This window comes from Penicillium hispanicum, assembly GCF_028827665.1.
Source record: "Penicillium hispanicum strain IBT 35686 chromosome Unknown utg000007l_segment0_segment0, whole genome shotgun sequence".
NCBI classification, from domain to species: Eukaryota; Fungi; Ascomycota; class Eurotiomycetes; order Eurotiales; family Aspergillaceae; genus Penicillium; species Penicillium hispanicum.
Window position 1 is genome coordinate 301,579 of NW_026623199.1, and position 23,412 is coordinate 324,990.

The 23,412-nt window shown below is 51.6% G+C and overlaps 9 protein-coding genes across 9 annotated transcripts; 4 read left to right on the forward strand and 5 right to left on the reverse strand.

The window, feature by feature from the left end:
• Positions 1-680: 680 nt before the first annotated feature.
• N7459_007892 (GIY-YIG nuclease family protein) lies at positions 681-1,892 on the reverse strand (the record flags this gene model as incomplete). The annotated part of the gene is made up of 1 exon (XM_056947060.1): positions 681-1,892. The coding sequence occupies one exon, from the start codon at positions 1,890-1,892 to the stop codon at positions 681-683; it is 1,212 nt and encodes a 403-aa protein (XP_056796570.1).
• Positions 1,893-4,383: 2,491 nt separating this feature from the next.
• On the forward strand, positions 4,384-6,519 carry N7459_007893 (putative MFS allantoate transporter; the record flags this gene model as incomplete). The annotated part of the gene is made up of 8 exons (XM_056947061.1): positions 4,384-4,876; positions 4,935-4,965; positions 5,022-5,288; positions 5,340-5,557; positions 5,616-5,704; positions 5,763-6,003; positions 6,069-6,162; positions 6,246-6,519. The coding sequence occupies 8 exons, from the start codon at positions 4,384-4,386 to the stop codon at positions 6,517-6,519; spliced, it is 1,707 nt and encodes a 568-aa protein (XP_056796571.1).
• Positions 6,520-6,822: 303 nt separating this feature from the next.
• Positions 6,823-11,087, reverse strand: N7459_007894 (uncharacterized protein; the record flags this gene model as incomplete). The annotated part of the gene is made up of 11 exons (XM_056947062.1): positions 6,823-7,338; positions 7,396-7,895; positions 7,948-8,191; positions 8,246-8,599; positions 8,655-8,897; positions 8,949-9,046; positions 9,099-9,720; positions 9,792-9,851; positions 9,910-10,074; positions 10,306-10,807; positions 10,867-11,087. 11 exons carry the CDS (start codon positions 11,085-11,087, stop codon positions 6,823-6,825), a joined length of 3,525 nt encoding a protein of 1,174 aa, XP_056796572.1.
• A 445-nt stretch (positions 11,088-11,532) lies between these two features.
• N7459_007895 (uncharacterized protein) lies at positions 11,533-13,412 on the forward strand (the record flags this gene model as incomplete). Its single annotated transcript, XM_056947063.1, has 4 exons — positions 11,533-12,073; positions 12,131-12,519; positions 12,572-13,249; positions 13,320-13,412. The coding sequence occupies 4 exons, from the start codon at positions 11,533-11,535 to the stop codon at positions 13,410-13,412; spliced, it is 1,701 nt and encodes a 566-aa protein (XP_056796573.1).
• A 429-nt stretch (positions 13,413-13,841) lies between these two features.
• Positions 13,842-14,992, reverse strand: N7459_007896 (uncharacterized protein; the record flags this gene model as incomplete). The annotated part of the gene is made up of 2 exons (XM_056947064.1): positions 13,842-14,833; positions 14,896-14,992. The coding sequence occupies 2 exons, from the start codon at positions 14,990-14,992 to the stop codon at positions 13,842-13,844; spliced, it is 1,089 nt and encodes a 362-aa protein (XP_056796574.1).
• A 222-nt stretch (positions 14,993-15,214) lies between these two features.
• Positions 15,215-16,032, forward strand: N7459_007897 (mitochondrial 54S ribosomal protein bL19m; the record flags this gene model as incomplete). Its single annotated transcript, XM_056947065.1, has 3 exons — positions 15,215-15,410; positions 15,480-15,861; positions 15,942-16,032. The coding sequence occupies 3 exons, from the start codon at positions 15,215-15,217 to the stop codon at positions 16,030-16,032; spliced, it is 669 nt and encodes a 222-aa protein (XP_056796575.1).
• A 1,548-nt stretch (positions 16,033-17,580) lies between these two features.
• N7459_007898 (uncharacterized protein) lies at positions 17,581-18,483 on the reverse strand (the record flags this gene model as incomplete). The annotated part of the gene is made up of 1 exon (XM_056947066.1): positions 17,581-18,483. One exon carries the CDS (start codon positions 18,481-18,483, stop codon positions 17,581-17,583), a length of 903 nt encoding a protein of 300 aa, XP_056796576.1.
• Positions 18,484-18,916: 433 nt separating this feature from the next.
• N7459_007899 (uncharacterized protein) lies at positions 18,917-21,126 on the reverse strand (the record flags this gene model as incomplete). Its single annotated transcript, XM_056947067.1, has 3 exons — positions 18,917-19,220; positions 19,285-20,888; positions 21,076-21,126. 3 exons carry the CDS (start codon positions 21,124-21,126, stop codon positions 18,917-18,919), a joined length of 1,959 nt encoding a protein of 652 aa, XP_056796577.1.
• A 607-nt stretch (positions 21,127-21,733) lies between these two features.
• Positions 21,734-23,014, forward strand: N7459_007900 (uncharacterized protein; the record flags this gene model as incomplete). The annotated part of the gene is made up of 6 exons (XM_056947068.1): positions 21,734-21,898; positions 21,999-22,018; positions 22,083-22,114; positions 22,168-22,229; positions 22,287-22,411; positions 22,465-23,014. 6 exons carry the CDS (start codon positions 21,734-21,736, stop codon positions 23,012-23,014), a joined length of 954 nt encoding a protein of 317 aa, XP_056796578.1.
• Between the last annotated feature and the right edge of the window lie 398 nt (positions 23,015-23,412).

Consider the following 23,412-nt stretch of genomic DNA (forward strand, 5'->3'; position numbering starts at 1 on the left):
CATTTGTTTCCCGGGTGCCGTGGCTGGCTGTCATCCATGCCTCGGCGTGTTTGCCCCAATGGCGCTACTTGGATCGTCGGGAAGATTTACAACTTTACGAATGCTGGACTAAATGAGAATCCGGATCATGTATTAGCCATCCTCGACAATACAAAGTCGGGCAAGTTCGATTCGGAATGGCTTACGCACAAGCAGAGGCTCTAGCACATACGACGTCCATCACTGCGCATCCACACCATTCAAATGGGATCCACGCGATTGTCTTGCATATAGCTGCCATCCCACATTACCGGACCTGAAGCGATGGACATTACTATAGAAGCAAAAGGGGGATGAGGCCGAATATAAAGAGCCCGGCCAGTTCGGGAGAGACCAAAAGACTACCCGACTGTAAGGCTGCCATGAGTGCCGAGGTCGCTTCGAAAGGCCATCTAGCAGATTGCGACCAGCCACTCGTTCGATATTCAGCGATTGAGAGTGCCAGTGAGCTGTCTGAATTAGTGGATTGAAATACAATCCCCTGCCTGGTGCATGGACCCTTGAGCGTTAGTACACTGTCCCATATGCTCTCACATCTACTATCATGATGATTCTATTCATGAGTGCATTCAAACGTATATGCAATGCAAATTCAGTTCACAACATCCAGGTCTCAGTGAAGCACAAATAGAAGTATCTTGTCAACAAGAGTCCTCATGAACAAATGATACCTCCGTCGACCGCACCGTCACTTCAGTAAATGCCATCATCTCAAGCCTCGAGGCCAGGAAAGACAGCCAGGAGCGGGATCCTTCTTCCATATACGCACTACCTACTGAAATCTCCGAAGATGCCTCATCCTCTTGAGGGATGGGACGGGGTGTAGCATTTCTAGGGTGACGGGGAGACCGAGACGGCGTTTTGGTACCTTGTGAAGTTCGACGAGAGCTTCTCTTCTTCGTGGGAGTCGAGTCGGCGTATGAATCTGCAGATAGTCGATCGTCGGGATCGCGGAAACGAGCAAGTGATGGGCTGGGAAGACGCAAATCGTCCTTCAGGCGGCCCATCTCGTCATAAGGCTCTTGTTCACTAAACTCGATCCACTTATCCAGACTCTGCTGGAGTCTCTCCAGATCAACGCGGAGCCACTCTTGGTGGGAGTGGTTGCACTTCGAACAGGGTTCCTTGAGCTGGTAGTGCTCTCTGCCGAATTCGGCCAAGATCACTTTCTCATAGCGACGAGCATTGCGGAGCAATTTGGTGGTAATGCATTTGAATCCCGGGTAGCAATTCTCGTGGGCCGCGAATCGCCCTCGGTCAGGCAGTTTCTTACTGAAGCCAATTTTGATCATGCCCTGCTCTTCGGGATGATAGATCGCATAGATGTATCCGTCATTTTGTTCCGTGGGACTGAGGTCCGCTACCAAGATGTCTCTGATTTTCTCGGCCACTTCATATTCTCCACAGTCGACTTTCTGCAGAGACTGAAACAAGGAGGTTGGGCTTGGAAGAGATACGGCCGGCACCTCCTTTTCCAAATACTGACTCATAGACAGCAGGAGCATTCTCCTCTGGTCAGCATCGTTTAACTCTTCGTCCCATTGCGTTCTTGCCTCGTTTTTGTTGCTGTCGTGATGACGGTGACAAAAGGAATTTTCAGCGATACGACCTAGCAGCGTGTGGACTACCTTGGTGGTTTGGAAATATGCCGTGGACTCGTTGAGCAAAGTGAAGAGGTCATCAAACAAGACCTTCAGGGCGCCAAGATTCTCCCTCTTAATCTTGTTACCACAGGGTTTGCGTGTCCTCCGGATATCTTTGAGAGCACATCGAAGGGTGGCCTCGCAGAATACACCATCTATCAAGCTGGACAGGTCATCAAAGGTTCCCCCGGCCACATTACTGAGAGCCATGATGGGGCCCTATTGATTTTCAACGTTGGATGTACCACTCAATAGGACTGGAATGAGTAGGCACAGAAAGGAAGCGCGCAGGAAGAGTAAAGATGAAGGTTTCAGGCTTCCGAGTGACCCGACTCAGTCCAGAGAGGGGCTTTTAGCCCATAGCTCCGAGGTCTAAGCCTTCCTGCACCGCCATTTCTCTGCGCTCATCATCGAGGGACTTCCTCGTCCAGTCCCACCGCATGCAAGAAACAGAAGGCACGATACCAGTTTCGCGAGCTAGTCTCACCTCCTGGGTCATGAGAACCAGTGTGGAATCCCAATATGCTGCGAGTACTAATCCAAGCCAAAGGTGATTGGGGGAAGTTGGGCGTTCGCTACCTGCGATGGCGCTGGCTCATGCATTGGTGCACCGCGCCAACAGGGGTTCTCGGCCGCTTGAGCAAAGGTACGTTTCAAGATTTGGGGGGTGTTCCCAGCCACAATTCAATGGCGCAGCAGTGTCGAGCAGTTTCTCTACAGAGTCGGAGAGCCCCCGACGCTTTTGTGTAGACGTGATCAGGAGTCAAAGTTGGACATGCCAGATATTGTGAGAGGAACACTCCGCGTCGACAGGAACGATATCGGGAATGATTCACATTCCGCGACCAGGGAGCCGGAGCCCCTTCTCCACTTTGTAAGCGCTTCGATCATTGTAACCTGACTGGGATTCAGTTCCTTCGAACCATGAAAAGGTGTGGGCCAGGCTACTATGCAGCATTATCGCGGTTCGAGCGGCATTCGTGGAGTTTCTTGGCTAGCGAAGGGGAGCCATAAGTGCTTTTTTCGTCATCAGAGACAGTTCAAACCACTCGAGTGATAGAAGTAGCTCGAGGAGAGATCGCAGGTCCAAAGCTTGGCTGTGGGACTGCGAAGCACTGCTGCAGTGGATATCTTATCCTCTGAAGATGGATCGGATTGACTCGTATACACATGGGCGTTCAACCACCTTTCACCGATCTGTCACTCGTAGCCAGATGTGTCCCAAACCCAAGTTCTAACCACTTAAACAGGCCTTGAAGACCAGAACGTATAATCGAAGGGGGTACCGAACACTCTGGCCATGCCCGTGTATCTTCAGCAAAAGGTCCCTGGGACTCTTGTAGACCGGTTGAGGGCAGGAGTGCCAAATCGATATCAAAGGAGACCACGCTGAGGGTTCGCACACAACCTTGTTGAGATCGAATGAGGCGCGGTGAACTCGGCAGTTGAAGCACTTGAAGCAGTCAGTCACGGGTTCAGTCCACCACTTGCGACTCACGACTTGCAACTCACCTCACACTCAACCCGTCGTGATCACCTTCTCCCTTTTCTGTGGCGTCGCCTTTCTGAGGCCCCAAATGCTAGGATTTTGGCGAGCCTGGATTTATCAACTCGATATATTCACGCGTCTAATTGGTGGCCTGGTCGTCACCGAGCTTCATGGATGCAACGTCACCTGCACCACCGCTGGGTACAATCACTTTGGGATGACTCTTCGACTGCCAGGTGTTAAGGGAGAAACAAACTTCAGTAGGGGGACACCTGGTAGGGAGTTGGAAATACGACACGACTGCGTCGACTCAACAAAGAAAAGAAGCTCCTGAACTCCCCAACTCCACGCTTTCGTGCTGGTCAACAGCAATGCCCATTTTACTTTTGCATGTGCGCATCACGGCGTGCTCCAGTGGATCCTCTCCGTCAGTGGCCGTGTTGAGCATCGTATCGCATCGCAACCCCAGGCTTGGATTCCCCGCGACCCCCACGCCCTGTGTGTCCATTCCAGGACAAGCTGTATCGACCCATGCACCATTAATATCCAGTCCGTGCATTTTCTATGTCTTTTCGAGACCTGCCGAGCCTATCATCACCCTACAGAGAACCCGAGACATATACGCTGCTACCGTGCCGTGGCCAGCGGCAAAATCCCCGACCTATCGGACTTGGTCCGACGGTCGATTCTCACCATCCCATCTGTCTTTCTGTGAGTCCAGCGGGGCGAATGGCTGCATTTCTGGGCCCTAGAGAAGTCTGAGCAGTGCGCGAGCCGGCGCCTGACATCCTCATCCCAACAAGAATCGCGGCGGGCCTCCGATTATGCATCTCGTCAGCCAAGCCCATGCAGGCTATGGTGTGCGCCAGATCTGCCAGCAATACGACCTTTCCGTGCTGGCGCGAGGAAGATGCATCTTCCCCGCATTCTACGCGGCGCATTAAGCTTTTTGTCTTGCGGAGAATTGGGATGGTTTGTCCGCAAGTGAAGTCATGCAGCGTCGAGGGAAAGCTGGGCAAGCCCAGGCGGCGTCGCGCTGCAACAGGAAGCTTGAAGAGTGAACCTCGCTGAGGGGCTCACGAAATAATTTCTCGAGCCTGGCTCCTCTGATTGCCGCGAACTCTTAAATACCGGCAATTCGCTTCCCTTCCTGTTCTTCGACCCTCTATTCCTTTCAATATCTATGTGAGTATCGATCACCAAGCATCAGAAATGACAGACGCCCGTACTGCAGAGCTAGCCCATGGCTCAAAAGCCGATATTGTGGACGAGCCCACGATCACGCACGCGGAGAGCAGCCAAGCGTACTCGAAATGGAAGTCCGTCAAGGCCGCCGACGGCGATACGGCCATGGCATTATTCGACGATCCAGACGAGCTCCATGAGGAAGTCGACCCGGTGGAAGCGAGAAGAATATTGTGGAAGATTGACTTCATGATCTTGCCCTATTTGGCGGTTTGCTATGCGTTCTTCTACATTGACAAGGTCGGTCTTTTACACATGAGTTCTAGCCACGCCGACAGAAAGTCTCTGACAAATGATGCTGCAACGGAACAGACGACATTGAGCTATGCTGCCATTTTTGGCATTCGTGATGATCTCAAGTTACATGGTACCGAGTATAACTGGCTGAGCAGCATCTTCTATTTTGGGTTCCTAGCCTGGGCGTTCCCGACCAATTTCCTCATGCAGCGCCTTCCGATCGGTATTGTCCTACGAGATATTCTCCTGAGCAGAGAGACATTCTAATAATTGAATGCCAGGAAAATATCTGGGTGTGAATATTTTTATGTGGTGGGTGATAGGAACTAATTTCGATCATGATCCGCTGTCGTTGACATCTATCATAGGGGCGTGTTTCTCATGATCCAAGCCGCATGCAACAGTTTTGAAACACTCGCTGTCCTTCGTGCACTTGGTGGAGCTGCCGAAGCATGTGCTGACCCGGCGTTTATGCTCATTACCAGTATGTGGTATACTCGTCGGGAACAGCCCGTTCGAATTGGTCTCTGGTACACTGCGAATGGCCTCGGGATTGCCCTGGGCGGTCTGCTTGGTTACGGCATTGGCCATATCCGAGGTGCTCTTGCCTCCTGGAAATACGAATTTATCGTCATGTAAGACGTCGTCCTCGCTAAACGATGCTCAATTACCTAACTCCGGTATAGTGGTGCACTGTGTGCTACCTGGGGGATCATCATGTTCATCTTTCTGCCCGATTCGCCTGTCACGGCGCGTGGTCTCAGCAAGAGAGAGCGACGTACTGCCGTCGATCGTATTCGGGAGAATCAGACCGGCGTCGAGAACAAGCACCTGAAACCCTACCAGATCGTCGAGGCTTTTAAGGACTATAAGCTTTACATGTTCTTCATTCTGGGTGTTGTCTGTATGACAACCTCTTGTGAGCTCGGCCCGTTCTACGCTAACAGATACTCGGCCTGCAGGCAACATTCCCAACGGTGGTATATCCAACTTTGGAACCATCATTATTAAAGGCTTTGGGTTCTCGACACTGGTCACGACCCTTATGCAGGTTGGTTCGAATTTAATCTCTGTATTCCAGTGAGAGACTAACATACCGGCATGAAAAGATCCCATACGGAGTCATCATTTCTCTCTCCATCCTGGCTTGTGTTTATCTGAACGATCGTTTCGAGAACCGCCGCTGTCTCTTCGTGTTGATTTTCCTAATGCCCAACCTGGCTGGCGCCTTCGGCCTCCGATTTGTCCCAGTCCATCAACGCGTCGGCCGGCTAATTTGCTACTATCTCACAGGTCCATACAATGCTGCCTTTGTGCTTGTCTTGAGCATGCAGGTTGCAAACACAGCGGGTAGGTACTCTCAGTGGAAGGGCAGTGAGCTTGGCACTTCTTGAGCTGACTCATTCCTATACTAGGTCATACTAAAAAGGTCGTCACCAATGCCGTGCTCTTCCTCGGGTATTGCACTGGTAATATTGCCGGTCCATTCTTCTACAAGACAGCTCAATCGTGAGTCTAAATTCAAACCTCTCCTCTTCTGCATTATTATGGCACTATGAAAGTACCCATATATGACTAACTCTATCTGTTAGACCCACTTACTCGCTCGGAATTTGGTCGATGATTGTATCACACTTGATCGAGGCTGTTCTCATCACGATCCTTGGTCTTCTTCTCCGGTGGGAGAACAAAAAGCGTGATCGAATCCAGGCTCAGATGGAGGGGGGCCTCGAAAGTAGAGACCTCGGCGCGACTGCATTCTTGGATATGACGGATCGTGAGAACCTGAAGTATGGTCTCCTTTGCTTTCGTACTAATTCAGCATTCCAGCTATGCAGTTTCCATGCAGACATCTCCGTTTGGTGATATTAACAACCTTGCTAACAATTCTGCTGTAGTTTCCGGTATATTTATTGAGCCGATATAATCATGATGCTGTCAACGTCACAATCATGCTATGGAGTTTTATATCCGCGGTTCAAAATTGGGAGAACACAACAATGTCTCTATTGGAGGTGTCGAGATTGTCTTGCCATGAGATCTACATTTGTGATGCATACTGACCAGTGAGAATGAAGCAAGAGCAAGAGCCGTCATTCAGATAATTTGATATCGTGCAAGTAGTGCCTATGTACATTGTCGAGAAACGCCGCGTGTTGGATCATCGCCCTAGACCTCCCGTATGCTCGGAGACTGCCCATTTGAAGGTTCCTGGGACATGGAGTTACGCCCTCGCAGGCTCAGATTTCCAATACGCTGGACAAGGTTGCTGCCAACGGCATCTACTGCCCCCTTGGGAGCCAGCAACGTTGGCCCTTGGGCTGCTGCCTCCTGAACTCTGAAAAGTCGGACCCCTGTCCCGTTCCACACACCAACGGTGCCCGGAGTGGCACCGGCGGCAGAGCCAACGACCATCTCGCTAGAGAAGATGAAGCCCCAGAGGAGCGACTCATACCAGCCCATCGAAAGAGCTGACCACTCAAATGATTGCGTGCGGACTGGAGTCGGCTCTGAGATAATACTCTTGACCTGGGGCTCCTCGGAAAAGGACGGAAGGTTGTGGATCAGCGTGCGGGCCTCGGGACTGGATGTAGTTTGGAGGGCTGCATCCGGGATATGGGGAGCAATGGCGGATATGACGGTAAGGATGGTGTGCAAGGGAAGCTCCGTAAGCCAGGATTCAAGCTATTCAAATACAGTCAGTAATGCTGGAGCTTGCATGGTGTGGTTGTGAAGACGTACCCAGGCAACAGTTGGCGTGAAACCAGTAGAGGATGAGGTGAAGAGGGCAGACATGCTAGTTTGACTAGTCATGCTGTTCTGCCGCGAGAAAGATGGTTTGGCTGGCATTTTCCCGCGCGCCTTCTCAGACATTCGCGAATGTTGCAAGCTGCTGGTTTCATCAGTAGTAGATGCAATAGAAGGCCTGCGGGAAGTCTGGACCGATGGGGTTTGAGATGGCGTGTGCTGTTCCTCATCATCGGAATCATCTCCACCAATTGCAAAGGCGCTATTCTCTTCGGGTATTTGGGTCAGAGGCGACCGAGCACCAGAGGACGTATGAAGGTCTTCTTCCGAGTGTGAAAGGGAAGGGCTAGTCATCACGTCTCCCAGGGTATCTCCAGCCTTCGATTTTTCTTTCTGACGCTGAATTTCCTGCTGGCCACTTTCAAGAGTGAAAGCTCGAACAGCTTCAAATCGTTGTTTGTACTTGAGAATCGAGTAGACAAGGTATGGGTTATCTGGGGAGATTAGCGAAACAAGTAAAATGCACACGAGGAGCGGGGGAGATACCGGTGAAATTGTGCTCGAGAATTGCATTGATGAAGTCCAAAAACGAAGCAAGAAGGGTGTGGTTAGTCTCGTTGGCTAGTAGAAAACTAGGCGCAGACATTGAAGAGAAGAGTTGGATGATCCTGGAGCAGGCGCTGGGTGACGTGTGCTTGATGTATGGCGCCACGTTATTGAGAATCATCAGAAGAGCCGGATAGGCCGTGTCCAGCTTTCCCTTGCTAGTCGTCATGAGGGAATGGATTGACTGTTCAAGTTAGTGGACGGACGCTAGCGCACTCGAAAGAGGTCCCAGGCGTACCATGATCAGATAATCGGCGTATGAGCCGCGAAACTTCACCAGTCTGATAGACTGGGGTAAGGTTTCCTGCGCCTCAAACTTCATGTTGAGGCTCTTTGCGAAAGTTGGCTCTGCGCTCATTGTCTGGAGGATAAAAATGCACAGCCGGACCACTCCCTGTTTGGAGGCATCCGTTCTGTACTCCATGGCGTAGAAGATGCAAAGAATTAGGAAGTCATGGGAGCGATTAGAGTCAATAATGAACGACCTGAATCGCTTGTTGCATTGCAAAGCCTCCCAGAAGAGAACCAGGATCTCAGGAGCCCACTTCACTGATCTTTGGCTTCCGGGGAGATAGGAGCTTGTCGCTTGCATCTGGTTGATAATGTTAGCGCTTGGTTGGAATGACACATAGAGCGCAGTCACGCACCGGCTGGTTCAGGATCCTAGTCATTCCATCCACCAGGAACTGGAAGTCCTGCGGTCGATGCAACCTCCCAAAGTAATGGCGATAGTAGTTCTTGGGCGGTGCACCGCGACCATCTTCTGGAATGGGATATAACAGGAGGACAAGCAGGAGCTGCAAGCAGTAGATGACTAGGATTTGCTTGGGGTCTTTCCAAACGACATGGTCATATGGAACCCTCCAAGAAGCTGGGTTGTACTTCATGGCCTGTTCTTGAATTAGCATGTAACCTAGAACCGAGCCCTAGTGCAGACATACCGTGTTGAGGAGGGAGCATAGTAGCGTTAGAACAGACTGCTTGTCCTGGCGGGTTGTTATGTAGGTGATGGCCCTCACACCCTGCACAGGCAATGTATCTAAAATCACCAGTTAAGACCATTGTATTAGTATTCGAAAAGGCCAACTTACTGGATGGCATGTACATTGCCTTCCCGGTCATCGTCAGCAGAAGCCGCAAGATTTCGCATCGATTGTTCTCCAAGGTCTTGTTGGATCCCATGGCCGTGTTGCATCCCACGCCACTCTGCCATATGGAATAAGAGATCTTGCTCTTTGCGGTCGGAAGCATCGGAATGCTAAAGTCGGCAAAGAATAACAAGTCCAGCAGCGTGTCGATCAGCTCCTCCGCGAGAGGTTTCACGTCTTCATATTCTTCTGCGCGCGGGGAGGCCCCATCTTGTTGGTTCTCCGCCTGCGCATCATCGAAGAGCACTTCCCCGGCGATTTGAGCCTGTCTGGTCTTCTTCCTGCGACGCGCCCAGAAGAACTTTTCCTCCCAGTCCTCCAAGTGCTCGGCTTCGTAGACAAAGGGGAGGAGCCGTGTGAGGACGCGGATACAGTTGAGCGCATCGCGGTCGGGGGCCAAATCAGGGTCCGGGAAGGACGGATGGTTTTTGAGAACTATGAGCCGAGATGAGATGGACAGCAGTAAGGTTTCAAAGTTGGATAAGGCATGGTCGCGCGTTCGTCGGATGTCGGCCGGCGTGAACAGGCTGAAGACGTCTTCTGTCGATTCGGGGAGTTCCCAGAACTAGGAATCCAGTTAGCTCCTGACGATGCTCACCTCCATAGCCGAAGAGTGTACTTCTGTAGGGAACATACTCGCGTCCAATAGGGGTCGTCTGCGGGGATCTCCTTCTCCTCGGAGAGGCGGAAGATGCCCTGCTTAAACACAAGCTTTGACTCCGAGGCCCCCATTGCTGAAGAGACAGTCGCTCACAGCGAGAGGATCATGTAGCGGATCGGCAGGATGCCACAAGATCGTGGTGGGGGGAGATATTTGTGATGCGCCGAGCAGTTGCAGTTGCTTGGTTGCTGTTGCGGAGTCTTGGTCGCGAACACGGGCGTTGGGAGATCTGCCGAGCCGCCCAAACAACGTTGGTACCTGGATACCGGGTCACCCACAACACCCACAAGCACAAGCTGGTAAAAAGCAGAGATATGAAACTGAGAGAACGTTGTGTATGCTTCATTGATTATAAAGAACTCGCTATGAAATCATGATCTACAAACTCCAACCCGCCTGACCGATTAAACACGTGCCATCAAATCAAAAAGCACTACCATTGCTTGCCGAGAGCCTCCGACTTCTTTCATAAAGCCACCTATTGCTCACCCCGAGGCTTGCCCGTTTACCTCCGAGGGGAGACGGTGTGCCGGGCCCAATGCTGGACTCCCCAAAGGAGTTGCTTCGAGCAAGCGGTGACGAGGACCCAATGCTTTGCCTACCCCCTGAGTCTCGGCCGCCATTGGAGAAGGCCTTGTGGAACAGTGGGCTGGACGCTGGGGAGAAGGGGGTGCCGGAGGAAACCCGCCGTTCTGAGAATGAGGGAGTCGCAGACAGCGGCGAGCTGTTCCCAGGGCTGGCCTTGCGCGAGGTGGACAACCGGTACCGCGGCGGCGTAAGGTATGTGGTTCCGGGCGTGGCGGGAGGGGTGGCCGTGGGATCTAAACCGAGGAGAGCCCGTTGTGTAGGTGTAAGGGGGATATCGGAGAGATCGTCCTTCGGGCGAAAGAGGGGGTATAATGCCATGAGGATGTTGACGACGAAGAAGAGTTGAAGAAGCACCAGTGAGAATTCGTGGTAGACTGGCTGGTTTTGAAAAAGCTGACGGGCGCTGCAGAGTGCACCTGGTTAATGACAAACTTGCTGCATCGGGGTTTGACCGCCACCTACTATGTCTTCAAAGAGCTTCCGAAGAGCCAGGTGATCACCAAAGCAGATCCATTCCACAACACCTTCCGGAGGTTTTTATCGCCAAAAGTAGCTGCATTCTGGCGTCTAACGATCTCATTCAATTGAGGATGGCGCCATTTGCCGGGGGTATCTGACCCCTCCGAGGTCGGAACCGCGCGGGGTGTAGGTTTGGGAGTGGATGGAAGAGATTGTGTAGCCATTGTCGTGCAAAAGGAAGACAGCAGCAACGAGAAGATGACCAATCGCCAACAGAAATGAGCAACTACAGCATAGGGTTAATGACTGTTAATGTCTAACGAGGGACAGAAGAAGCGCACTTACCTTCGAGCCGAGATTTTCTGGGACTTACCTGGAAGAAAAATGGGGAGAGGATCAATAGAGTCGCGCCGGCATTGGGACTGCCTCGAGGGGTGGCGTTGTTCAAATACACATTGCTCAGGAGGTGTTTGGGTGGTCGCGCAGAGGCTGGATCCGCGAAGAAACAGGCGCCGTTGCCGCGCCGAGTTTAACGCCGGTTTTATGGTTGACCCGGGTTCCGCCCAATCAGCACCGCCTCGTTCCGCGGGACCCCTCCACGTCATAACCCCGGATATCTGGATTGTTGACTTGTGCTGGTCTTCGGCGGCTGTCTCATCACTACGCAAAATGACTGAGCAAGCTCCAATCCTGGAGCAGCTGGATGCAATGGTGGCCGATGTGCTGGCTGACTGGAATATCTACACGACCCTCTTCACCGGCATTCTCGTTGCCTTTGCGTTTTATTCCGTGATCTCGTCCAAGGACCCCGACATCCACCCGTTCTTGCTTGCACGCCAGTCGACAGCATCCCCTATCCGGCAGCCTGGCGAGTCGGCGACCTACCGGAGCTTGGAGACTCCCTATGGATTCCCACTTCGGCTTGGATTGAACGTCAAAGACGCTGGTGCGCCGAAATGGACGGCCGGCAGACGGGGGGACCTTCGCGATATTTGGAAAACTGCTATGCGCGGAGCTTTGAATGCTGATGGCACTGTCTCCGGTGAGCAGGGCAGAATCTACACCGTGTTAGGTAAAAAGGCTGTCGAACATTCCTTGGCTCAGGTCACTCAGGAAATCAACGTGGTTGGTCGTCATCTCCAGAAGTCGGAGGTGAAGACCGTCGCTGTCTGCCTGACGGACTCTATTGAAATGCTGGCTGCTATATTCGGTATGCAACCTGGGACTTTGCACTCTTGGACTGCATTCTAATCTCCGCTCAATCTAGCTGGTGCCTTCTACGGATTCAAAACGATCATTATACCCCACAATCTTCCACCAGAGACCTTATCCGCCCACTTGCAGTCCGCCCAGGCCGACGCTCTCATTGCCGAAGCAGGATCTCTCGATCTGTCCGTAGTCACTCAGGGTAACAAGCAGCTGTCCCTTGTCGTCTGGGTTGCGAAGTACGGCAACCGACACATGGACTGGCATGAAGTGCCTGCCGATGTGAAGGGAGGCTTGGATGTGGATGTTTGGCATGAGCTGGTTGAGGAAGGCAAAGATTTGGCAGGTCTGGAAGTCCCCGAGTACGACCCTACTACGCCGACTCCTGCTGTCAACACTGTTTGGCCCTCTTCTTCTCAGTCTGGGGAGTTCATCAATTTCAAAGCTGAAGTAAGACTGAACTCGCTTGCTCTGTACCGAGTGAAGCTAACAGTTGCTGCAGAATCTTGTTTCTGCTATTGGTGCCCTGGGATCTGCTTTGCCTCGTCCCCAACGTTTCACTCCATCCGATGTTGTCCTGTCAATCGATTCTCTTGCTCGGTCCTACCCTCTCTGCCAGATTATGAATGCGCTGTTTTCGAACTCTTCTATTGCATTGAATTCGGTTGCTGGTGAGAATGTGGATTTTGCTTTGGCTAGTTTGGGCGTTTCTCCTACGGTCATTGTTGCATCCTCGGCCACCATGTCGAACTACTACGACAGGGTCATGAAGCCCCACTCTGGAATTGTCTCTTCTATCGGTCGTTGGGTGCAATCGCGGACGCTGGATTCTGGGAACATGCCCTCCAAGAACTTCTTCAGCCAGCTTGCTCGGATTGGGCCCACTTCAGAGCTATCCCTGGACAATCTGCGCCTGCTTTGCATCTCCCATCGCGTTGATGCGGATGCCTCAGCCCGCCTCAGTTCCGAACAATTGACTAACCTTCGCATCTTTACCGGTGCTCGCATTGTGTACGCACTTACTGGGCCTGGAGTCGCTGGCGCTATCACCCAAACCAATGCCCTTGACTACCGATGCTTGAGTGGCCCTAGCCACTTTGGGGCGCCAGTCAGCAGCACCGAAATCACTTTGACAGGCGTGCCAGAGAAAACATCATCGGACGGTCCTCTTGAAGGCCAGGTAAGCCCATCTCACTCCGTCTCACTCGCCTTTTAGGAGTGTCATAGCTAACTAGTGGTTTTTTTCTCAGATCACGGTCTCTGGACCTGCTGTGGTTGATGGGAAGACCACACTCTCATCACGGGCGCGCATCACCAACGACAACACCGTGGTGCTGTGCTAGAGAGAGGGCAAGTAAATTTTGCTATCTTCGATTGAGCATTATGTATCGGGCATTTACCATCATATTTCGGCTATTCTCAAGAATGATACGATTGGTTCACATTGACTGGTCTTGTGAGCAATAAATTTGATTACACCCAACCGATGGTTCGATGTACAGGCTCATTATTTCGGTACATTTCCAAGTAGTACCTCGGTTAAATTAGAGCTTACATCCCACCGATAGCACGGACAGGTCATAGGTGTGGTAGAACTTCAGGCGCTATATATAAAGAACATTTGACTGGTGATCTATGCAAGAAAATAATCATTTGGTGAAAATACAAGCTCAGCTCGATCAGTGCTGGGACAAGATATAATGTACAAATGCCACAAGGCTCTTCCAAGTAACCGGACAGCCCCAAGAAACTCCTCTCCAGCTTCCCAGTCATCAAATTTTTGTCGCCATTTCGATTATGTCTGCCGCAACATTCAATCCCTGGACCCCTTCGGCTCGCTTCAGCTGGCCCTGGATCGCGGTCTTCACTTGAGACTCGGCTGATCCAAGAGCAGTGCGGAGGGACTTGTCCTGGGTAATACTCTCGACTTTAAGAGCCAATCTCAAGCCGTTCTGAATAGGGAGCATTTCTTGGAACCACTGAATGATTACCTTTGCTTCATTCGTTTGTTTCGGTAGGGCTTTGATTTCACGTCGAGGGAAAGCTGCAACAAGCTTGTGCGCGTAGTTCAAAGCCTCGTCGGCCTCGTCTTTGCCGGCAGATTCGCCGAGCGCGCGTGCCGCACTAAGTTCCAACAGTGTGCCAATGACGAAAGGCTGGAATTTGGGGTTCACGGATTCTCCCGGTATTTGAGGACGGGGTCTGTCACCATCCATGATGTCAACCGCCTGCTTGGCCATCTTGAATGCTCGGGTCACGTTTGTTCCTCGGTTGTTCGAATTGAGGGCCATGCGGTGAAGCTCGAAGAAAATACTCCTCGAGATCTCAAGGTTCATCAAGGAAAGACCCGTTTGATTTCTCCGATTGGCGCATTCGACGATAAGAGAGAGCTTGCCCACCTTGGCGGTGTGGCGGACAAGCTGCAGCCATCTGTCAACACTGAGGTGCCGCTCCGAGTTCCAAAGTCCGCTCACAAAGGGGACGAGGTTTGTGTAATTGTTGGTGGTTTGCATCAGCTGGAAGACATGTGCCACATCACTGCGTGTCGGCAATGAAGAAAGCGTCATAGGTCGCAAGGTGTATTGTTCATTAGCGCCGAGGTTCACGGTGATAGGCTCCTCCTCGAGTCGGTGGTGGTGTTTTGTCTGAAACATGGTCGACCGTTGTCGTTGCGGAAGGCCCCATGGGATGAAGAGCTCTTGTCGGAATCGGTCGAGAGCCTGGTCCAATTCCGGCGATGGCGTCCCGCTGAAGGTAGGAATTGCTATAGAAAATCACATCCTGGTTAGCAAACAGGCAGGTAAAAGGTACAGCATTGTGTCCTACCTTGTTTCGAGGCATAATTGCGGACTTGCGAAAAGGCGATGACCGACCGGCGTGTACTGGGCCAGCGGATGAGCCTGCCCATGGCAGACTGAGCCATGATCGGTAAGTTGGAGCACTCGGTGTGAGGGCACCAGTACAATTGACAGGTCTTTTGGGGCCTGCTGGCGCTTTTCGTATAGCCAAAGACAACCTTGAAGGAACCGCGCCAGAAATGAGGCCGGGCGGAGAAAGAGAATCGGCGAGGCTTGGCGGAAATTCTGCCGGTCCAGCCAGCCAAAACTTGACTCCGGCCTTCTTCACTACGCCCTCCATCACAACCATGGCCGCGCTACCAACCATGCGGCAGCTGGGCTGTCTAAGGTCACTGCTCAGGTCTCAAGATGCTTTCAAGCCACATATGGGCCGCCGGTTGATTTCAACGGCTTACTCGCAGAGGCCCGAACGAGTCCCTCTCCCTCCGAATCTCCCGAAGCAATTCCTCTCTCAATTACCGGAGCGCTTGCAGCCCCAGAATGGTAAGCACTGCATTATGTCCTAGCCAGAAAGATCCTCATTGGTCGGGATGTACTCATGAATTACCACAGGACCAAAGCCAGTCAAGGTCTACCCCCCTCCCCCCTCCGCCAGAAAGGCATGCAAAGACCCCGTCGCCAAAGTCGCCGAGTCGCAATTGGCCGCTCTGGACCCCAAGGGTGACCGAAAAGCTCTTTTCGATTATCGACGGAACCCGCGCAGTGTCAAGCCCGGTGACATTGTACGGGTGACTTTCAAGAACGGGGATCCGTTCAACGGTGTTGTTCTGAGCATTAAGCTGCGCGGCATTGACACGTCCTTCTTGCTGCGAAACGAGCTCACCCGTGTTGCGGTGGAGATGTCGGTCAAGGTGTTCAACCCTAATGTTCAGAGTGTGGAGATTGTCCAGCGTGCGGAACGCAAGCCTCGCCGCGCGAGACTGTACTACATGCGGTTCGTGGATTTCTTCGATCTGCCCTGCAGGGCGCATCTATCATTGGTTGCTCTTGACTTACGGTTTTTGTTCTTTCTAGGTCCCGCAAGCACGACCGGCGCAGTGTGGAGAATCTCGTGGCCTCGTACATTCGCCAGAAGAGGGCTTTCCTGGGTGGAGGCAGACGGTGATAGCACAAGGGTCCGGCGTGGTTCATTTCTGCATATTTCAGCATGTATTACTATATGTCCATATCCAATCAACAATTTTTCTATTCATGACATTCCTCCATCGGACTTGCTGCTGTTCTGGTAGTATTCTTACGGGGTCCTACAGACCTTTTTACACCCTCTATCATAGGTGATCAGTTCCCTATTCCTCTGCCTTCCTAATATCAGCTAATGACCGACCAAAACAGGCGCCATTTCTGTCGATTTAGTTAACTGACTAGGGGGTTTGCTTAAAACCTTCCTGCATTGTGTGCCTGGGCCATTGTTCGGCGCAATATCCAATCGTGCCGCAGCCGCTGTAGGGCATCCTCACTTATCCTCCATCACCCTGCTTGGCGGAGGGAAGCCATTTTTGGCTCCTCCGTCGGCCGTTCTGCTTCCCTGCGTTCCCATAAATATCGACACCATAGAGGATTCGAGCTGTATCAATGACATTTCCTATATATGCACTATAGAAGAGAAGAAACAGGTATATAAGCAGATTTAAGATATCAAGAAGCATACTTACAAAAATACTTGGACTATATTTCAATAGAATTTCGGCGATAATCTATCTCTTGCTATTTCCGAATGATTCACAAATAGTAGAAAGCTCAAAAGAAAAGTATGGAGAAGCTATACCAGAAATACCATTATATAGAAGAGCAACATAAACATTTAGTAGGGTAGTCAAGAAACAAGAAGAGCCAGCAAAACAACGCCTGATTCGTGAGAATCTGGAGTGATACAAGAGTAGGCAGCCTATAATCAATAGTGAGCGGCAACTTTCTGGAAAGGTTATTAATGAAGAAGTTATAGGTATACTGCAATATACTAGCTATATAATACCATAGCATATAACACTTATCGATAGTATCCTAACCATCCCAGGTACAATAATCAATCTGGGCAAGAACCACCCGATAAAACTTTAAAATCTCTTCCCCAGATTGCCTCGTTGGCCCCGCATAACATTTGGTGGACCAAACACGATCATCGCCGTCGAGCAGCCTGGTCCCAATATACTTCACGGGTACCACACGCTCAATTGGGGCCTTTTACTATTATCACTTGTATGCGCTGCTTGCCGATGGCGCCGTGTCATCGTGCATAAGCGCCGGCCAGCGGGTAAAGTCGGCCTTTAAGATAGCACCATTTCCCCTTTTGGGGTTTCAGCAGCATGGTTTGGGAATAAATAAAGTGAAGCAAGAAACGTAGCAGACGTGCAGCCAGTGGGTTGCGGCTGCGCTGCAAGAGCCTTATTTCATGCAGCGCTGGCTCATTTAAGCGCTGTCTACTCTCCACCTGGGTAATCACCCTCGCTGCGGCGACTGCGTAAAAGTAACCCTGCGGCGCAAAATGCCAACAACTTGAAATGAATAGTTGGCTGAGGGGATCGCGAGTCTCATCTGGCGCTGCAAGTCGTCCAAGTAGACGGATCATCCTTTGCCAATCAACCCAGACAGGATTGTGAGCCTGGTGGATCTATGTGCGAGGTGTGGCTGTCTATGATTCTAAGCCTTTGAAATGTCAACCAGCATCTTTGTCCACCATCCGCATCACGGCCTGTTCCGCTGGCCAAACCTCCAGGAATTGCTGGATTCTTAAACACCAGTCACTATCCCAGTACATAAATGCAATCGGGGAGGATGCAACAAAGAACTCCCAGTATTGAGGATACCACCCAGCTTCCGCCCAGTCTATTAGCACAACATCAAACGACCGCCCCCCCTGCGCATTGCGACCGCTACGATTTTCTGCGACCATAATGTTTTTCTGCTGGACATCTCCATGCGTCAGCGTCGGCCGATGCCCCTTGAGGAGACTCGGCAGATATTCTTCGTAATAGCGGACCTTATAGTCCGGCCTCTGGTTCCGTTCAATGTGCGCACGGTAGTTCCCAACCATGCCCGCGACGAAGTTCTCTTCCCCAATATAGGGTCCTAAGCATCCCGGCAAGCCGCCCCTCCGGTTATGAAACAGGTAGTGGTGGAGACAGCCGCCATCTAGACCGCCATAGAAATCAGGCTTGGGACACGGAACCTGACGGAGATTATCGAAGATTTGCCCGAGTTTATCGATAATATTGTCTTTCTCGTCCTCGGCCAATAATGGCCAAATTGCATCTAGCCGTTCGCCGGGGATGCGCTGCATGACCAGGAACGTTTCAAGCGTCTCCGCGTCTTTATACATAGCGTACAGTCGAGGCGCTGGAATTGTGGGGACATGGCGCTCGAGAAATATCAGGACCTGGCCCTCGTAATCTTGGACGCCGCGGCCGAATTTCACCACGATCCCGTCATTTATTGCGACTACTTTGTATAGGCGGTCAAAGAGAATATTTGTGCAAGCACGGATTTCATCCTTGGTCGGTAAGGGGGATTCAGGAAGCGAGCTGCTGGTAAAAGGCAGCGGTTCTGGTTGCCTGACCATTGCGAGGGGCTTGAGTGTGTGTGCGCTGGTGAGGTCGTGGCTTACAACCATCTGTTACAACTCACGTGGTGGCCCGTGAACGGTGGCTGTTATCACGTGACCAATGTCTGTGGCTATGTTGTTGTGGCGGTGCATTGAACATTCCCGAATTGTCATATGGAGACTCCCGCTACTCTACCCAGGAAACAGGGGCCACAACTCAGGTCTGACTTTATGATTCGGAGTATATCCATTTCGGACTGCTCCTATTCCACCTCCTTTATTGTAGGTGGCCCCACATAGAAAATCTAATGAGCCTTGTGGGCTGGCCAGGACAGGAGCGGTGGGATTATTGATCGGGGCGCGATAATTAGGGGCCTCATCAGCCAAGTCGTCGCGAATACTTCGTGATTTGAAAGGATTTCCTCCGTCGGACGCTACATGAGAGTCGATTTTAGCAGATGCGAGGTCGCTTCGGCTTAGGGACTTCTGCTCCGATTAAGCGTTTCCGCTGTGTATGACGGAGGGATGGGAGGAGATTTAGACGAGACCAGGTCGCCATGTCAAAGTTGACAAGTTGTACTCGCTTTAGCTGGGGGTTCCATAGCGTGTTGGCTGGTTGCGAAAGGGCTAGATGTCGGATTCCACACCGGGTGATTGCCTGTTTCGCTGTCTTGATCGATTCTAACACGCCGCTCTGCGAGCGACAGGCTGGTTCACCAGCCCATGATGTGAGGAGTAATTGCTTCACACAAAAGCTTGGGTGAACAATATATGTGTGCTGTAGATGGATCATGCCCATACAGACTGGTACGGCTGTACCTTGGCATGAGCGAAGTATCTGATAAGTCTCTGGCTTCCTGTTGCGCCTGATTCGCGAGCTCGATGGGCGTGCCCTTGCCGATGAAGGTATATCCGTAGGGCATGAGACTCAACCGTAACGAAACCCCACCAGACTCTGGTAGTCCACAGGGCGTGATATGATGATCCAGGCCGTCATCTAGCTGCACCTTTAAAGACTTAGCGAATTGAGTCTGGTCGATCAGGTGGCGGTCGGTGGGCTGGGAACAACGGTGTCGCTCATAGTTAGGACACTGAGCGTCTAGCTCGCCACGACCTCGCAGACCAAGAAGACAGCGCTGCGAACAGTAGTCTAATGATTTTGTTTCCTCCTGTGGCTTCTGTGAAGACGCCCCAAGGGGTATCTTTCTCTTGGAGTTGGCTGGCCTAGCAGGCGTCGGAGAGGGAGTAAATGCTTGGCTCTGGTGACGCTTTTGCCCTTGCCTGTTTGAAGGACTGTCAGAATTAGTGTCATTAGATGGAAGCGGCGTTGTAGGCTTATCCTGGCAACTCGCGCGGGGGCAGAGAGTTGGGAGTCGTGCGACGGGCGAAGACCCGATAGGAGACGAGGGAGAATACTCCGAGCTAGATGGATTAGAGGATAGCTCACTGTCCGTGAGGTCGGCCAGCCTCTGCTGGATATCGATGGCCCAGCGGTGGATCTCGCCCGTTGCCTTGTGCCGCCATGCTTGGCTCCGTAGCGGCATAGTCAAACCCATCAGACATAACGAGACGATACGGTCTACAGCCGTCACTGGCTCCTGTGTCCAGTCCGCTTGGTCCATCGAGTCGACATCAAGGTTCGGCTCCGCCAGGAAATACATGAGAGTCTCCGGTTCGGTTTCTGAGACGTGGAAGAACATCTGCCCAAGCCCGGTCGTCAAGCAGGCATATGGGACACCATCCTTGATCATACTGTCATAGACTTGAGTTGCCACCGTAGCGGCCCGTAGCTGCGCGATGTACTGTAGCTTTTCCTCTCGGTCAACGGGAATCCTCGACCGCTGCACCACATCTTCCCAGACGTTCATATCTTGGAAACCGGCGCGTAACTGCTCGGGTGGCAATTTTGCTGACGGCTTATACTCCAGAATAGTCAAAAGATTGTTCCTCCCATGCAAAGCGCGATGCACACAGAATTGGTCTGTGTTGGGGCGGGTCAGTTCGTCGCCTTGCTGCGACGAATGCGGCGCGAGGCGCTCGCTCAACGTGTTCGCGTGGTTATCGAAGCGGATGTCTCCTAGGAGCGGGAAGTGTTCTTTCGTTTCTGGTATTGCTTTGAGGGCATCGAGAATCTTTGAGACTTGGTTTTCGACGGCGAAGCGAGCGTAGCTCTGAAAGTCTGATTCATTTATCAGGACGCGGTTGTGAAGCTCTTCCCCGAGACTCGCCAATCCCAGGTGCGACGTGAAAAGACGCGGAGCATCCTGATCGGCAGGCGCAAGCAAATGGAGCAACTTTGTGTATACGCCACGTTGTAGGGTGTGAAAATCGTCCCAGAAGCGCAAGTGAGTCGGGCAGAAACAACCTTGGGGGCTGGTCAAGCTCTTTCGTGCGGATAAGTCGGATATTTGTACGCGGATTGGCTGTGAGAGATAGACATGGCAGTCCCTGACGAATTCAGTGACGGTCGTCGGTTGTGTTTTCTTTCGCTCTTAGGCCAGCTCTTCTTGTGCCTGTTCCAGCAGCGCTTCGTAGTCAGGGGGTTCGGCGGCAGATTCGGGCATTGTGAGGAGTTGACATGTAGCGATTTAACGTCGACGGAGAATTGACAAAGAGAGGGACGCAGGCGATGCTAGATCCAATGCTTGGGGTGATACGCATGGGTGGGGCCAATTGTTGATCCGGAGCCGCGCTACGTGACCGGATCAAATGTTTATTCCTCTCGAATTAAGCCGTCGCCGCCTGGCCAGATCACCACTACGTACCTATGTAATATTTTAACGATGGCGGTATGCTCTAATATAATAATTGCACTTTTATGTAATTTATCGGCCAACATAACCCCTATGGATATGACATAATTTGCACCACATGCTATCTAGGTATGAGGAACTAGCGCCCATTCCGTGCAATCCCCGGTATTACCTAAACCTCGCCACGGCCCTACTATTGACAGTAATAGTTCGGGAGGAAGCCCGACTAGTGTATTCGGCTTGTATATGTTGCACCTTCTGGATGAATGCAAGGCTGAAAAGCGCGGAGCGTACGCATTGTTCTTAGAGTATTGTGATCATGATGATGGGTACTGTAGGAAAGATCCGAATTAGGCATAGTGTAGGTGGCCGATCCACCCAGTGAAATCACGTTGTGTCAGCCTCTTTGCTCTCTTCGATCGTCGCGTCTTTCGGGGGAGCGGCCCCATTTTTGTTCTACCAACGCACTCATTTCCTCGTTTATGGTTGTGGCTGGACGAGCCTGTCTTAGAGCCATGGTCCCTCCACTGGTGTCGGTCACCGCCACAATTGTTGCGCTACTCGGGGCCTCGGTCCCGATTAATGCCGCAATTACCTCGGGCCTGCAGAACATCTTGAAGAACACCCACGGTAGTGCAGAATACGAATATCCGACCGATATCACTAGAGATATTCTTCCGGTAAGTCGATATTCAATCATTTTATATGACCACATCCTAGCTTCTTCTACCGTTGATAATGTCGCATTATTGTGCCGTTTTTAGCTAACGTCATGTCCAGATTCCCGTCCACTCCCACAAGTAAGCCATCCTCAAGCCGCAACTTGGCGGATCTGGTTATACAGTAAACTAATCAACTTTCCAGCGATTACTGGAGAGAAGAACCCTTCTGGACCGGTACATTTGGTTACTCAATTCACAACGTCCGCGGCTAACCCGAGTTTTCCCAGGTCTGTCGAAGGGGTGCACCTCCACTGAAGCAGATGTCTGGTTATACAATGGCACTCTTTATGTTCGTATCTACTTAGATGCATCCGAGCTCTGGTATCCTGTTGATTAACTGGCTCAGGTTGGACATGATCAATCTGCATTGACAGAGGAGCGAACGCTTTCGTCACTCTACATCAATCCGATCCTGGAGGTTCTGGACCGTCAGAATCCCGACAGCCCCTTTGTGACATCTCCGACCAAGAAGTAGGGGCTCTACAACAACCATTGCCAAGACAACGCTAACTGGAACTTAACAGTGGGGTTTGGGATACCGCCCCGGAACAGACGCTGTACTTCTTCATCGACGTGAAGACATCCGGTGCGGAGACCTTCGAGGCTGTGATCAAGGCTCTGGAGCCGCTCCGCGAGAAGGAATATCTCACCACGTTGGAGGATGGCAAGACGTTGATCTACGGGCCCGTCACTATCATTGGAACTGGTGAAACTCCGCTCGACATGGTCGCATCTGTCTCGGACCGAGACTATTTCTTCGATGCCCCTCTTGCGGAGTTGAATGATCCCAAATATGCCGATGTGGATGGCACGGTCTCTCTCATCGCGTCCACCGATTTTGCAGCAGCGGTCGGGGATATCACTGTTGACACCGATCCAATTCTTACGGATGATCAGCTCAAGACTCTTCGTGAGCAAATTGCAACTGCCAAGAAGCGTGGAATCGGTGCAAGATATTGGAACACCCCGTACTTCCCGATTCGGAAGCGAAACCTAGTCTGGCGCGCTCTCCTACGTGAGGGAGTTACTCTTCTTAATGCAGATGACCTGGATGCCGTGGCAGCATACTTTTAGATGTATTTTTTAGATGCCCTCTGGCCTCTGCAGCTCATCTATGCACTATCTTCCTGTGAAATCTTCTCGGACCATATTAGTGGAACTGCTTCACCAGTTTTAAAAGCCCCAAAAAAGCACTCCCAACATACCTTACCATGTACTATTCCCTCGTCTTTCCGAGAAGCCCTTGGGGTTCTTCTAATGCTACGGAAACAGTAGTGAAGATGAACGTCATTTGAAGCACTGAAAACGACACTCGCATGTTTTGTGTCATTTTAGGGCCACCCATATATGACCGTCACTGCAATTACTGCAACATACTATCTCCAGAGTATTCAGAGCTCGAGAAAGTCCTTCTAGAAGAATATTCATATGGGAAGAATTTCCGGTTGTTGACTCTGGCAAGACTAAGGACT